The sequence below is a fragment of the Cornus florida genome, unplaced genomic scaffold, assembly GCF_030987335.1.
Source record: "Cornus florida cultivar Cherokee Brave unplaced genomic scaffold, ASM3098733v1 CherokeeBrave_3.0.0_Hap2_Chr01, whole genome shotgun sequence".
Taxonomy (NCBI): Eukaryota; Viridiplantae; Streptophyta; class Magnoliopsida; order Cornales; family Cornaceae; genus Cornus; species Cornus florida.
This window is the reverse complement of record NW_026775571.1, coordinates 69,500,228-69,516,593: the sequence shown is the minus strand read 5'-3', so window position 1 is coordinate 69,516,593 and position 16,366 is coordinate 69,500,228. Positions and strand designations below refer to the sequence as shown.

The 16,366-nt window shown below is 34.8% G+C and overlaps 2 protein-coding genes across 2 annotated transcripts; one reads left to right on the top strand and one right to left on the bottom strand.

Annotated features, from left to right (window-relative positions):
• The first annotated feature begins 3,660 nt into the window (after positions 1–3,660).
• LOC132299618 (chaperonin CPN60-2, mitochondrial) lies at positions 3,661–11,401 on the top strand. The gene is made up of 18 exons (XM_059796359.1): positions 3,661–3,862; positions 4,009–4,033; positions 4,240–4,371; positions 5,170–5,329; positions 5,647–5,822; positions 6,098–6,193; positions 7,288–7,392; positions 7,544–7,630; positions 7,732–7,821; positions 7,921–8,001; positions 8,849–8,917; positions 9,097–9,174; positions 9,329–9,424; positions 9,871–9,970; positions 10,054–10,157; positions 10,618–10,723; positions 10,818–10,896; positions 11,004–11,401. The coding sequence occupies exons 1-18, from the start codon at positions 3,825–3,827 to the stop codon at positions 11,125–11,127; spliced, it is 1,746 nt and encodes a 581-aa protein (XP_059652342.1). The 5' UTR covers positions 3,661–3,824; the 3' UTR covers positions 11,128–11,401.
• A 1,126-nt stretch (positions 11,402–12,527) lies between these two features.
• Positions 12,528–15,886, bottom strand: LOC132299612 (pentatricopeptide repeat-containing protein At1g11290, chloroplastic-like). Its single transcript, XM_059796345.1, has 2 exons — positions 12,999–15,886; positions 12,528–12,911 (listed from the first exon to the last, which is right to left on the bottom strand). Exon 1 carries the CDS (start codon positions 15,539–15,541, stop codon positions 13,265–13,267), a length of 2,277 nt encoding a protein of 758 aa, XP_059652328.1. The 5' UTR covers positions 15,542–15,886; the 3' UTR covers positions 12,528–12,911; positions 12,999–13,264.
• Positions 15,887–16,366: the final 480 nt, after the last annotated feature.

Here is a 16,366-nt window from a genome sequence, read left to right as displayed (position 1 = left end):
TGTTTTTGACAAAAATAAAAAACAATGTTTTTGTTGTAAAAGTGTTTTGTAAAGAAATCAGAAACATGTTTGGGCATGATATTTTGTTGTGAAAATATTGAAAACAGAAGCATGCAAAACCCGTTTAGTCACTACAACTATTGTCAGCCTTATCTCAAGACCTCAACTGACATGAAGTTGTCAATCTCTCCACCTCCGTTGTGATCTTCGTGTTCCTCATCATCGGAGGCGAAATGATCGGCGTCGTCGGCAGCGGAGGGAGGGGATTTGCGGCGGATTTTGATGAGGCATTCGAGAGCTTGGTTGAGGCTGCACTTGTGGATGTAGAAGGCAAAGACCGCCATTATCGACGCTCCGAACAAGGCTGCCAAAGCGAGATGAAGACTCCATTGTTCTAGGTTTGGTTTGGTTTGGTTTGTGCTGTGTTTGGGTTTTGTGGGGTTATTATACTAGTTTGGTTTTGTGTGATCTGGGTTTGGTTTGTGTCCAGATTAGATTTTACAGAAATTGGGGTTTTAATTTCAGTAAAAGGTTTCAAAAAATCTTCTAGCTTTGAAACTGGGGCTTTTATTTTCAGCAAATAGTTTCAAAATTTTGGCTTTGCTGAGAGTGGAATCTACCTGAGTTAGATTGCATATTTAACTTCAGTGACCAACAATAATTCAGAATTTCCAATTATGAAAACATTGGCAGCCATGGTTTTATTTCAGAGTACTAAAGTAAATATATCATGTGTCAATAGGGTTACTGGTTGAAAGGAAGAAGATGAAGACGATACTGGTTTGTTTCTGTGTGATCTGTGTTGTATATGTTTCAAGTTTGAATCCAGCAAATCCAGCTTCCATAGGTGTTGTATTTGATCAAATCCAGCAAATTGAGGGCTCAACTTCAATCGGTGATGATGAAATTTTCTGAAATCGCCCTTGAATCGCAGAGAGAGTATTGGGAGAGGAGAGAGAAAAATTTGCCCAAAATGACCTAAAATATTTATATACCTGAAGTAAGTATGTTTTAAGTTGGGCCGGCTACTTCTTCTGCTACAATGAAATTCTTGGGCAAACAGGGCTAAAACAAGATAAAACACCATTTTGGTGTTTCAAGTTTTGAGGCTTTTTACTGAAATGTTTTACAACTATGCAAAACAAACCATAATCAACCAAACATGTTTTGGGCTTCATTTGGACTACTGTAGCGGGCCTAAAACAAAAACAACAAATACAAAGTAGATACCAAACAGGCCCTTAGAAAGAGAATAGATTTTTTTTTATTTATTATTTTAAAAAAGGAGTAAATTTATATTTAGGAAAGAGATAGAAAGAGAATAGAATAGAAAAAGGTAAATTTATATTATAATAAATAAATAAATAATGTACTAAAACTCTTAATTTGTACAGTACTTGTACTACTAATAAGTATGATACGTAAATTTATATATTTATTTATTTATTTGTGAATTGCATTAAACTTTTCTTGTCCTGTAGCATTTTTCGGTAAATCGTACTTTTATTTATTATTATTTTTTTGTTCAAAAAAATCCAATCTTGACTTGCAATAAACTAACCAGGGTGACTTTTTGTTTTTTTTTTATACCAAAAATACCCCCACCAAGTCAAGAGGAATTTTATGCAATTCGCCTAATTATGTGAATTTAGTTAAAAGATTCTAGTTTTTTTTTTTTTTTTCTAATTCTTTCTTAAATAGTAATATGTGTATTTATATTTTTTGTTATGTGCATCATCATGCTTTTATAACTACTAGCAAAATTGTAAATTAATCATTGAAGAATATAAAAAATAATCATCATAATATTACAACATCAAATAAAACTATTATATATTATATATCATAATAATACTAATAATAATGATGTTCATTCATGTGATTAAAATCATATAAATCATAAAAATAAATATTAATTAGTTAAAATAAAAATAATTACTACATATACAAACATAATTATACAAATTAGGTCCATAACAATGACTACAAAATAAAGAATACATTAACAAACATTTTTAAAAATGAATAGTTGGTGTTTAATAGAACTCTTTGTTTAACAAATAATAATAATAATAATAATAATAATAATAATAATAATAATAATAATAATAATAATAATAATTTGTATTTGTAACCTCTTTAGTGATTTTGTCCAAGGTTAAATGGGCATTCCATCCACAATTGATGGACATCAGTAGCAACAATGCTTATAGGCACTTTGCAATATATAGATGTTAATGTGTGAGTAAATAAATTGTATAATTATGTGAAGTAAATGTTTATATTCATAAATCATGGAAGGAAAAACTAACCTTGGAGATATATATATACTCAGGATCCTTATGATCATCTAATATTCCATCCCTTTTGTCATCACTTTACTCGCTGGAATTGACTACACAAGAATGAAAATCATAAAAAATAATCCGACTGGGTGCATCAAGTTTTGATATACATAAATATGGTAGGTGTATAAAATTGATGAAAACGTATACATGTATATATAATATCGAAAATGAAAAGACATGTGATGTAAGAAAAATAAATTTTTTTTTATAAAAAGTTTGTGAAGTAAACTATTAAAAAAAATACAATTTATAACTAATGAAATAATAATTATGTTTGAAAAAATTTAGTATACGCAAAAAAAAAAAAAAAAAAAAAAAAAAAAAAAAAAAAAAAAAAAAAACTTTTTTAGAATTCCAAACTAAATATGAGTTAACAAATAGATATAGATATAGATATAGATACAAAATTGTTAACAATTATAATAATTTGGTGCCTTTTAGTGTGATTAATTTGGTACTTTTTAAAATTCCAAACGGAATAGGAGGTAACAAATATAATAATTGTTTTTAGAAAATATTTAATGTAAAGTATTTAATGAAAATTATTTTGTATTTTTGAAAAATTTTAAAATGTTAAAAATTTCTTACACTTTGATAAAAATGTTAAGAGTTGGGCCTCAAAGGAACTCCTGTGGGGTTAGTCGGGCATTTCATTTTGTCTGGCTACCATTTCTTTTTGTTTATGATATGTAAGCCCAAATAGGCCCATTTGACGTTTTGCAGGCTTGGAGAGTATGGGAGTGGATTCTTGACTAAAAATCTGCAAATTTGAGTATAATTTTTTTTTTTTTTTTAATAGAATTTTTGAATAAGAATATAGATTTAAATGAATAGGTGATAATATTACATATACATAATTCAATTAACCTAGATGTTATAGTGGATAAAATTTTGGAAGATAGAGGAAATCCGAATAACTTTTGAGTTATTTGATGCACGAGATTTTAAAATATTTTCTTAACTTGAAAAAATTGTATAGTCTTCCAAATATTCAATTGTCTTATATAAAGATTTGATGATAATGAGAGAAATCGAAAGAGAAAGCCTAAACGTTTAACAATATTATATTAATTAATTAATTAAATTGTTGGTGTGACGTCTTAATTTCGATAGGATTAAATATTTGGAGACAAATTTTTTTAAAGAGATCGTATATATACATTCCAATTCTCACTTGTTTACAAAAATAAATAAATAAAAGTATCACATCCGTACATATCACGGACCTATTTTTTTGGATTCGTATTTTACTAATACTGTGAATATACATACATATATATATATATTGCATTTTATCGTTTAAATACCTTAAACCCCTTTGTGTGGAAAACCCTAAAACCCAAGAACCTGCCTCTTCTAGACCCTTCTCCTCCCTCCAATAACAATACCTCCTCACGCCGTCAAATTGTTTCGTCTCTCTATCTAACCCGCTCTCTTTCTCTCTCTAGGCTACTCTAGTCTCTCTGTTTCGAAAACATGTACCGTTTTGCAGCAAACCTTGCTTCCAAAGCTCGGTACTTTCACCAATCCCTCTTCACATCTTTCGCTCTTCATTGTTTATATCACATATGTCTGCATATCATTTGATTTGTTTTCATTTGTCTGCATATCATTTGATCTGTTTTTTCTAATCAATCACTCGCTTTTATTGGTTCCGCAGGATTGCTACTAGCAGAGGCCAACAGGTTATTCTCATTACATCTTATTGATTTCAGAATACAGTTGTTTTATTTTGTGTATATATGTGTGGGTTTATATATATGTGTGTTTTTACATATTGGGTTATGCAGATTGGCAGTAGATTTGTTTATATATGTTTATGTTTATGTGTATGGGTATATATATACAGGTATATGTATTTATTTGTGTTTTTACATATTGGATAATGCAGATTGGTAGTAGATTGAATTGGAACAGAAACTATGCCGCCAAAGACATCAGATTCGGAGTGGAAGCTCGGGCTTCGATGCTAAGAGGTGTTGAAGAGCTCGCCGATGCAGTCAAAGTAACCATGGGCCCGAAGGTACTTTACATACCCCCAACTTCTATTTCTTTATTGCTTTTATTTTTTTATTCCTGCGAATGTATTGAATTTGTATGACATTCCTTTATGCCAAGGATGTGTGTTTGTAACTGTTGCTGATCACACAAAGTTTGAAAAGCAAACTTTGGGAAATTACTTGCATTTGTAGCTCTATGTTCAAGCTCGATTACTAACAAGAACCATGTGTTTTAGTGTTTGATCTGTTGTGAAAGTTTAAAACTTTTGCAATTGTCAGTCTTTTACCAGTCGTATATAGTTGTGGTTGGTTTTATTTTCTTGAAGGGATGCTATATAATTCTTTTTTTTGTCCTAGGTAGGATGCTATGTAATTCTATAATGTATCCTTATGATCTGTTATGAAGATATACTTGCTTGTATACGATCAATGTTTTGTTGCTGGAGTTCACTTCCTGTATTGTTATTTCAAATGAGCAATACAACATTTTATCTTTTTCATAAAATCAGTTGAAAAGATGGCAACTTTATTTGAGATAGTGTGTCACGCACACTGTTAAAGGTGTGCTCCTTTGTGTAATTGCCTGCTAGTCCAACTTCTCTAATTTTGTAGGGTGCCTTTAGTGCAAACAGCTCCTGTATTCATTTTTCTAGTCCTGTTACAAATTTTGTCCATATAGTATCTTATTCCCGGTTGGCTTTGATTTTGGCTTTTGTTTTAGTTTCTTGAAGGTCCACTATTTGTTGATTGAACAAAGTTGCTTTCATTCTTTTAAATGAGTTGTATCATATAGTCTAAACATTGCTATTTGATGCTTGAAGGGCCGGACTGTGGTGATTGAACAAAGTTATGGTGCTCCCAAAGTGACAAAAGATGGTGTAACCGTTGCAAAGAGCATTGAGTTCAAGGACAAGGTCAAAAACGTTGGAGCAAGCCTTGTCAAACAAGTTGCAAATGCAACCAATGATGTAGCAGGGGATGGTACATTTTATTTCTTGCAGCATTAGAGGGATTTTCTAGATATTCATTTCCCCCCCCTTCATTTCCCCTTCTTCTCATCTATCGGTCTTGAAATATTGACCTAGGGCGATCCAAGGCCACTAGGACAAAGGTAGACCGGTAGACATTCAAAGTTTACATATTGCTAATTTGATGATTGAAGCGTCCTATTTATTTTTTATAATTTAATGCATACATTTATTTAAATGATGAAAAGAAAGCATCTAATCATTCTTATGTTACTTTTATATATATGGTATAATGTCCACCTTATGGAACGTCACTACTTTTCTTTTCAGGTACCACGTGTGCTACGGTCCTTACCCAAGCAATATTTTCTGAAGGATGCAAATCAGTTGCAGCTGGAATGAATGCAATGGACCTAAGGCGAGGTATTACTATGGCAGTTGATGCCGTGGTAGCAAACTTGAAGAGTAGGGCACGAATGATTAGCACATCAGAAGAAATAGCCCAGGTTTGCCTGCTAGATTTAAATAATTCCCACTAAATTAACATATTGCCATGTGCTTGAGTGCTTACAAGTGAGTGCCAAGTGCTTACAATTGCCGCATAGGAGGTTAGAGTTCAAGTCCCTTGGGGGCAATGGGGGGTGTTTTTGTGTTGAGTCATGAGTGTGCCTACCTACCCAGAAAGGGAAAAAAAAAATGAACAAGTGCTGGGATACTATGACAGAAATGATTTTTTATTTTTTGTTCGCACAGTGACTGATATCATGTAATCTAATAATAGGTGGGTACAATATCTGCAAATGGAGAGAGAGAAATTGGTGAGCTGATTGCAAAAGCAATGGAGAAAGTTGGCAAAGAGGGAGTCATCACAATTCAAGTATGTTACTTACTCTTGACATGTAGTCTAACTACAATTCTGATTTTTGGAGCATAAGCTTGATCAAGTAGTTTGTGGTATTGGAAAATTCTATTGGATTCGCATTGCAGACTTTTTTTTTTTTTTTTTTTTCTCATTATGCAACTGTGTTTTAAATTCTCTAATTCATCTTTTCATGTTTAAAGTTACTTTTGAATTCCGTATACTTAATGTGCTAGAGAAGATTAATCCAGTGTTATGGGGAAGCACTTATCAAAATAAATTAGGCTGCTTGAAGAATCTTTGAACAATATTAAGTCTCTTTACTGTAAACATTTCTAAAATCTTTTACAAAGCCATTGTTTCACAATATTTAAGTCTCGGCATGACAAGTTTATGACAGTTATAAATCTTAAACATGCAAAAATGTGGCAACTTCTCTCATCTGTTTTTAAGATCCAATCCCTGTCTTCCTAATGGCAGGTGTTTGAGTCTTGTGAGGAATGTTGAAAGAAGTCTAAAATGAAGACAGTGAATTTGTTAAACCTGCATTGCTGTTGTAAATAACTTGATTTGCTAAAATTTTGTAGTACAAAACAAAAATAAAAAAGCAAGAAGAAGAATAAAGAGCTCCTCAACTATGGGGGCATCTTTGATAATAAATATCTTACAATGACTTCTGAAAAGGGTAGAAGTCATCACCTCTTCCCTATTTTAATACTGTGCTGGCTAACAAGTTTTGATCAAGTTCCCAGATCATCTTCTTTTCCTTTTTTTTTTTTTTTGTCCCTTTAATTCGTAGAATTAGGTGTACACTTGGCTATTTTTATGTATTTCTATCACTCTCTAGCCTAGTTGTTGGATGGGAGGCAGTTTATCGATCTTTTCTTTATCATACATGCATTACCCTGTTTTTATTTATTTCTTTAATCATGCTTCAATTGCCCTTTCATGTATTTTTTATTTTTATTTCTTTAATCCTTCTTTAATTGTCCTTTCATGTATATTTTAGTTATACACATTTTGAGGGGGTTTGGTTTGGTACGATGCGTAAGGGATATTTTTCCAAGTTTATACAGTATAAATCGTACTGACTTCATGTTGAACAACTGTAGGATGGGAAGACATTGTATAATGAATTGGAAGTTGTTGAGGGTATGAAGCTGAACAAGGGTTACATATCTCCATATTTCATCACCAACCAGAAGAACCAGAAATGTGTAAGTCTGTTTAATCTTCAATTAATTTCTCAGCAAATAAGTTTTGTATCATTGTGGCAGATTCCTGATTGAAAAATGTTTACTTCTGTTGTTATTTTTACGAGCTCATTGGTGTCCTCGTTAGACTAAGAATCTTTCATGTCTGCTGTAGGAATTAGAAGACCCTCTCATTCTTATCCATGAAAAGAAGATCTCCAGTCTAAATTCAATTGTGAAAGTATTAGAGTTTGCTTTGAAGGTAATGAATCTCATTTAGATTTATTTATCGTAGTATCTACGTCTTAAGTATCTTTTACTATGCTATTCATTAGTTATCAAGATTGTGTTGTCTATGTACAGAAACAAAGGCCACTGCTGATTGTTGCAGAAGACGTGGAAAGTGATGCACTGGCAACTCTTATTCTAAATAAGCTTCGTGCTGGAATCAAGGTTTCATGTTTTCTAATTATATGTTCAAAAAAGTTTGTTTTTCATTTCATCTTTTGACACTTTTTAGGTACTTTATAATGTGGATTGTGAATCTTATAGGTTTGTGCCATTAAAGCTCCTGGATTTGGAGAGAATAGGAAGTCTAATATGCAGGATCTTGCCACTCTTACAGGAGGCGAGGTAAGTTTCCATTGTCCCAGATATGTTCTTTACTAAGAAGCACGGACACGGATACGGGACACAGATACGACACGACACCGACACGGCGACACGGCAAATCCAAAAAAATTAGGACACGGACACGGCGGGGACACGGCGAATAGTATATAGATATATATATATATATATATATATATATATATATATGATGTAGTACTTAAGTGTTACTATTTTTCATCAACCTCACAATGAAAAAAAAACACAAATCATAACTCATAACTAATAAACTATAAAAGAACAATGTTGCAGAGTTATAAAACCAAATAAAAAACAAGACATTAGAATAATAACTAGTATCATTTAATCATCATTGCAACTTTACTCCAACTACAAAAGCATAGACAGAAAGGATTATTAACATTAATGACTGTTTAACATTCAGGACTTTACTGTTAGCACTTAACATTCACAAAAACCTAAAGGCTAGTCTCCAAAAAAGATACAAAAACAAGTTAGTGTACTATCATCTATTCCCATTGACCTAGGACTTTTACCATTTACAGTTCCAAAAGGGTAGTACAAAACAAAAAAAAGAACATATTAGCATTCAAAAATAAATAAATAAAAATCCAGAATTGTCCGCGTCTGTGTCTGTCCGAGCTGTGTCCGTGCCGTGTCCGAAAATTCAAAAAAAAATAAAAAATTCCAGACACGTTTTTTGGCGTGTCCAACACGTGTCGGGGCGTGTCCGACTCGTGTCCGTGTCGGACACGGATTCTTCGCCCATTTTGGAGTGTCCTTGCTTCCTAGGTTCTTTACAACTTTATATTTATATGAATTGCCCTGACTGTGAATCCTCGTGTTATAGCTTATAACTGAAGAACTCGGTATGAATCTGGACAATGCTGATTTGGATATTCTTGGCTCATGTAAAAAGGTAAGCTAATAAGGTGCATACATAAGCTTTGACTGTGTATACTTTAGGTATACTTTTTTTTGACATTAATAGTTTTATTTCTACATGACTAAATTAGGATTGAATTTCTATTTAGAATCTAGAAGAGTGATGTTACAAATCACCATTTATTGTATGATTAACAGCGGTTCTTGTTTTAGGTCACAATATCTAAGGACGATACTGTTATTCTTGATGGTGCCGGTGAGAAGAGTGCCATAGAGGAAAGATGTGAACAGGTTTGTTTCTTCCTTCCAACACATCTTTAATCCTCCTACTGACTAGTAGCATTTATTTGGCTATTTGTTTATTGAAAAGCAATGGTTGACCAGAGCTTCTGTATGTTTTATCAGATTCTAAATTGATTTGTGCTGCCTACTTTTGCACTTACAGATTAGATCGGCAATTGAATCAAGCACTACTGATTATGATAAAGAGAAGTTGAAAGAGAGATTAGCTAAGATTTCTGGTGGCGTAGCTGTCTTGAAGGTCTGCTCTTCTCTGAAATTGTTTTTGATATGAACTTGGTAAAATGAAACAATTCTATCGTTCCCAATCTTATGCTCATTATACTGCCATACTCATACTGCTGTCACTGCATATGAAGTGGTACCTACAAAGAACACCACAATAACAGCAAACAAAGCCTTTTCCCAACTGCTTGGGCTTGTTGGCTACATGAATCCTATGCTTCAATTCCGCTCTATCTAAGGCCATATCCTCAGTCAAACCACACGTTAACTTTGGTCTTACCCTTCCCCAAACATCACCCCTCAATGTGGACCATGTCACTCTTCCTAACTGGCACACTTGACTTTTGTGCACGTGTCCAAACCATCTTAACCGATTTTTTTTCCATTTTATCTCCAAGTAGCACCATCTTACCAATGGTACCTACAAAGAACACTATAATATGAATTTACTTTTCTTTGTAGATTGGAGGAGCTAGTGAAACTGAAGTTAGTGAGAAGAAAGATAGGGTAACGGATGCTCTAAATGCCACAAAGGCAGCTGTAGAAGAAGGAATTATACCAGGTAATTTTGTTTACTTGTCTGTTCCTGCGTGAGATTTAACCGAGAATTGGAGATGGATAATAACCAAGATATTTTTTGTGCAGGTGGTGGTGTTGCTCTTCTTTATGCAGCAAGAGAATTGGAAAGGCTATCAACGGCCAACTTTGATCAGAAGATTGGTGTTCAGATTATTCAAAATGCTATAAAGGTCTGAATCCTATATCGATCTGTGACAATTTAAGTAGTATGGACATTCTTAAAAAACTATTTCTGCAACTTTAATGTGTACATTGCTCACCCTTCAAGTTGTGCTGCGACTGAACCTTTGTTGAGTGTTTTTTGTAAATTTCATCTTAAATGGTAAATTCCATCACATGGTTGACACTTTCAGTTATTACCTCAACAAATGACCTTACGTTTTGTTGGTGTCTGGTTGCACACTCAAAAATTGAATGAACACATTGCAAAATGCCCTTTTTTCTTAGAAAATCTGGTTGCAAGTATATAAACTCGACAAGTAGTATTGGTTAAAAATAATTATAACGGAAAAAATATAGTAAAAAGAGGAATAGTGGTTGTGTAGTTCCACAAGTTGTGGTATATTCTTCGTTTTATTGATGAAGTGGATTTCTTTGGGCTCTCACAAATTTTTTAACTTCAAATTTCAGACACCCGTCCGCACAATTGCTGCTAATGCTGGAGTTGAGGGGGCTGTTGTTGTTGGAAAGTTGTTGGAGCAGGATAACCCTGACCTTGGATATGATGCAGCAAAAGGTCTGCAGATTTATTCATATTATCAACTAGAGGGTTATTTTCCTCTCTCTCTATTGGCTTGTATGTAACTGTTGCTTCTCTCTTGCACGATCAGGTGAATATGTAGATATGTTCAAGGCAGGAATTATTGACCCCTTGAAAGTAATAAGGACTGCTTTGGTTGATGCTGCGAGGTAACCTGAAGAAAGCCTAGCCTATTTTAGGTTTTTTGTTTTCCTGATATGGTTCCACATTTGGATGTCTCAATCGATCTTCATGTTGTTTTCTCACCTTCTTGCAGTGTGTCGTCGTTGATGACCACGACTGAAGCTGTTGTGGTTGAACTTCCGAAGGTCGAGAATGCAGCTCCAGCAACGGGCGGTGGCATGGGAGGCATGGGTGGCATGGGAGGCTTGGACTATTGATGATTGTTGTGGATGGTGCGCCATTTGGGAGTCCGGCATACATTATTTTCTAGACAAGTAATTGTTAGGGTTTTGCCCATAATTTAAATTTAATCAAGTCATTTATGAAGTTCAGGCATCCATGTAACCATAGTGAGAGAGAACAGTCGGGCATTCTGATGACCTAGGGTAAGTCAGATTAGGGTGCAAGGAACGATCACCATTGTTAACATTATCTCATAAGGTGTCTTCCATTCTTAATCGGCATTTGAGAAATATTTCATTTTGTTGTTTCCTTTTTTGCCTTCCTATTGAGTAGAAATACTCACCAAATAATTATTTAGCTATACATTCATGGTTTGGCATTTCTGAAGTGAAAAGAAAAGCCCAATTGATAGCTGCATTTTTTTGCATTTAATTCATTATCACATTCTTTAGGTGACTTAAAACACCAAAACTTGATGTTAGGTGGTGACTTCATTCTTTAGGCCCTATTTACCTTTTGTCGCATTTAAAGTCTTATTTTCTCACTAACACCCTCGTTCACATCCTTAGCACATGCATTCTTCATTAGGTGGTGTTGTAGGGAAAATTAGGGTAATGGGTTTTAGAATGTTAACTGTAAGTGTTTATGGATTGTTTTACATTTCTGGTCTTGCCATATTTAAAAGTGGCAGTAATAATGGGTGAAAAAAGCATTTGTTAATTTTTATTTTATTTTGGAGTGAAGTTCTTAATATTCGAGTTTTTCAATTTCTGGGCTGGCCCAAAAAAAAAATATTTCTGGGCTGTTTATGAGGTCTACTTTTAACCATCTGGGTAATATTTCTGTGGATGGGATTAAAAAAAATTTCTAAATTCTGGTTAATTTTGAATTAAATCACAAACAAAATCTTATTTGAAATGTAAAATTCTAAAAATTATAAACAAATGTTAAAGGTATTAATTCTCAGTATTATATCTAATTGGCATTACGTGACCTAGTAAATTAAGATTTAATAAAAAAGAATTTGAAAAGAAAAGGGTGTTCGCAAGAATCTGGGTTTGGGTTGGGCTCACATCTCAATCCAATTCCAACCCCAATCAAGTTTGAATTGGGTTTTTGCAAATCTAAGTTCAACCTTAATTGTAAAAGTGGTTGTTAAAGCGCGAGTTTGGGTTAACCCATCCAGTTGCACCGCTAGCGAACACTTAGTGTTATTGATCTAGCCATCAGATTTCTCCTGTTCCTGTGTTTTCATATTTTTCCATACGTGGTTTCTATGTTTATCATATACAACATATTTGATCATTGAAAGCTCTTGCATCAAAAACCACTTGAATTTAAGACCAAGTATTAAATTGTGCATATAAGCTTCTTAATCAATCTCGTCACTCTGTTTAAATTTATCAAGCCTAACAACAAACAATTATAACGCTCCAAAAATTATGACTATTAACTAAAATTTTTAAGAAGACAAGTATACATTAAGGTCATAACTCTCTTCTATGAAAGCTCTACAACGCTAAGGCCGTTGAAATGAACACACCATAATGCAGTTGGAGTGAATCTCAAGAACAAAGTGGGATCGTTAGGCATTCAAACACCAGTCAGCAAAATTCCAAACTCACCTATCTCAATAATATGTGAAGTTGTAAACTAGCTCTGATATTCCATTTTATAGCAAAACCATGTCACGTCCATAAACCAAATCCTTTTGCAATGAAAGACATTTTTAAATTATGATATACCTCATTTTAGAACTATATCAGGTTTGTGCATACTTGAGGCCATGCCTCACATTTATTAGTTCCCCCAGATGATCCTGAAGATGAGAATTAATATTAATTCAGACAACCATGCATTTTGCAAAAGAAGAAAAATAATGGGAAAGACAGATGGTTTAGAATACCTGATATAATTTCTTCTTGACACACCTCGGATCGAACTCAGCAAATTACATGTCCTGATTCTGTGAATCAGAACCACGCCTCCTGCTTTAATCAAGTGGTTGATTGCTTTCAGTTAATGGTTGACTGAATATTACTGGATCTGTGGCAGCTTGCTGCAGATTGAAGGAAAGCAAGGTGAAACCTTTTGAACTTTGCTGAATTGTCTACATTGCTAGTTCAATAGCTGGAGTATTCCGAATGCGCTTGGATGATATCTATCAAAGCATCACAATTTCACAGTGCTCAGACCTGGCTTCTTCAACAGCTTCCCATCTTCAAAAATTCTTCTCACTTTTGCTGCTTCATCCCATCTCTTGATCGAGGCATATAAATTTGACAACAACATATGATACCCACTATTATCTGGTGCCAATGTTGATAATTTTTCTCCAGCAAGCTCGCCAAGTTCAACGTTCATATTCATCCTACATGCACTCAAAAGAGCACCCCAAACAGCATCAAAATCCAAAGAATCACTGCTGTCGGAATTCTGATGGAGTCCAGTTTTGATTAATCGATATGCTTCTTCCAGTCTCCCTGCGCGTCCAAACATGTCGATAATGCAAGTCCAATGCTCCAAACCTGGCTGAATTTTATATTCTGTGACCATCATATGAAAGAATCTGCAACCTTCCTCAATCAATCCAGAATGACTGCAAGACGAGAGTAAAGAGGTGAATGTGATGGAATCGGGTCTGCATCCATCTTCTTCCATCTTAGAGAGTAAGTCGCATGCCTCTCTCCCTTGGCCATTAATTCCGCATCCAGTGATCATCACATTCCAGGAGCTTTGATCTCTTAACTTACCCATTTGCATAAACAAGACCTTTGCATTCTCGATGAGGCCATTCTTTGCATAAGCATCAACCAAAGAGTTCATAACTTGTGTTTCAAAATCAAGCCCGAGTTTTATTATATAAGCATGGGCAATTTCACCACCATGACCAGCCAAAACTGCCGCAGAGGCCTGAACAAAAGAGATCATTGTGACTGAATCTGGTTTGTACTGGCTTTCAGATTGCATTTTGCGGAAAACTATCACTGCCATGGCAGAGTGTTCATTTTTGACATACCCAAAGAGGATTGTGTTCCATGTGACGATATTCTTAAGAGACATCAAATTGAAAAGGAACTCTGAACTTTTCACACACCCACATCTCATGTACATATCAATTATGGCATTTTCGACATTAAGATACGAAGAAAAACCTTTAGAAACACAATAGCCATGGTGCATACTCCCTTCTTTTAGCAAACCCAAATCACCACACGATTGAAAAAGCATCACCATTGTAATAGAATCAGGCAGCACATTGGATCGAAGCATTTCAAGGAAGAGAAGCATGGCCTGGTCAGATCTGTGCTGTAGATTATATGCTGCAACCATTGTATTCCATGTTGCAGTGTTGGGCCTCTGAATGCAAGTGAACAATGATTCAGCAGATTTTATATCTGAACACTTCCCATATGCATCTACCATTGCTGTACCTAAAACGACATCTCTATCCATGTCAAGGCCTTTCTTCACAATAAGTGCGTGAATTGATTGAATTATTGTAGTATTTGCTAGGCTTGAATAAGAAGGAATCACATTAGCAAATGTGACTGAATCAGGACTTGCATTCGATTCCACCATCATCCGTTCAAATAAAATTATTGCCTCAAGATCATACCCATTCTGGGAATATCCTGCAATTAACGAATTCCACAAAACCAATGTCTTTTCCAATAAATCTTCTTCAAATATAGCTCGAGCATACTCAACTCTGTTGCACTTCGCATACATATTAACTGTAGCAGTTCCCAGACGAAAGTCGCACAAAAGTCCTGTACAAATCAAGTGGCCATGGATATTCTTCCCTAGACTAAGATTCCCAGCCTGGCCACAAGCTGACAACAAACCTAATAATGTAACTTGGTTTGGAACCAAATCTCCATCTTTCTTCATAGCTAAGAAAATATCAAATGCATCAACCCAATTTCCATTTTGTGCATACCCCGTAATCAATGAATTCCAAGACACTACATCTCTATCATGCATTTCATCAAAAACCCGACGTCCTAAATCTAATCTGCCCATCTTGATGTGCATTGAAATCAAAGAGTTTGCAACAGGAATATGCATATCAAATCCATTTTTAACTACGAAGTCATGAACCAGCAACCCTTTTCCCATGCTCCTCAACTCACCACAAGCCATGATTGCATGACAAACAGTATCCAAATGCGGTAAAATACACAATTTAAGCATTCTTTCAAACGCCACCACAACCTCCTCATAGAACCCTTTAGATCCAAATTTACAAACTAAAGAATTAAACATATCCTCATCTCTCATTGGCATTTCTTCGCTCACCTGGTATGCATCTTCAACCCTCCCAAATTTCACATACATAGAAATTAGACTGTTCCCAATACCAACCCAACTTCCAAATCCGCATTTTATCAAGTAATTATGAATTCCCAACCCAGCATTCAGATGGGATAAACAAGCACATGACATCAAGAGGGAAGGGAACACAAAGAGGTCTGGTTGTGACAAGAGGAGGAGTTTCTTGAAGAGGAAAAGAGATTGTACGAACCGACGACTTTCTGTGAAAATTTTGATTAGGGGACTACATGGGTATGTTGTGGCCTTGCTGGGAAGCAATTCAGAACACAGATGTTTGGAACTTGTTGATGATGAATATAAGACAATGGTTGAGGAGAGGAAATGATCACAGAGCTGATTGAAGCGAGTCCGAGAAGCGATTTTGAGTGATGCAGAGAGAGAAATGCAGTGATTGGCAGTTTGTTTTGCAGATTTGGCATTGGCGGGAAATGGTGAAAGAGTCGTTATATTTGAATCTCTTCAACTGTTAATAATATTAGATGATGATGACTTCTTAGCTTTGTTGCTTTCAGTTGATTTTGAAAAGAGGAAATTACATATATGTGCCCTTTATAAATTTAAATTTCAAAACAGATCCTCTTACTTTTGGTAAATACAATAATTGCCTCCAAGTCTTAGAGAACTCGTAGAGTTTTATGAGTCAAGTGGTAGAAAGATGAACTGAGATAATAAAGTCCAAAACCCTCTTCTCTGTGAGATGAAATAGTCCAAAACCCTCTCCCTGTTGAGGTTTTGCTCCTTTCACGGTAGCAGTCTCTCTGTTAATCAGAGTTGGTGTTTTTTCCACGATGTTGTGTTACGTTGGAATGGTTTCCCTGAATTCTCCGGTCAGTCTTCTCTGTGGGTGGTTGGCTAGGATGGTTTCAAGTTTCCGGCGGGGTGTTGGTTCGAGTGTGTTGACCGGTGGCCAACAGAATGGTCATTATAAGCCAATCT

What these genes read in the sequence shown, in the direction of transcription:
- LOC132299618 (XM_059796359.1), top strand. Translation starts at nt 3,825, where the DNA reads ATGTACCGTTTTGCAGCAAACCTTGCTTCCAAAGCTCG. An exon ending in CCACTCTTACAGGAGGCGAG is followed by an intron (nt 8,002 to 8,848) that starts GTAAGTTTCCAT and finishes CTCGTGTTATAG; the next exon opens with CTTATAACTGAAGAACTCGG. An exon ending in TTATTCAAAATGCTATAAAG is followed by an intron (nt 10,158 to 10,617) that starts GTCTGAATCCTA and finishes TTCAAATTTCAG; the next exon opens with ACACCCGTCCGCACAATTGC.
- LOC132299612 (XM_059796345.1), bottom strand. Translation starts at nt 15,541, where the DNA reads ATGTCATGTGCTTGTTTATCCCATCTGAATGCTGGGTTGGGAATTCAT.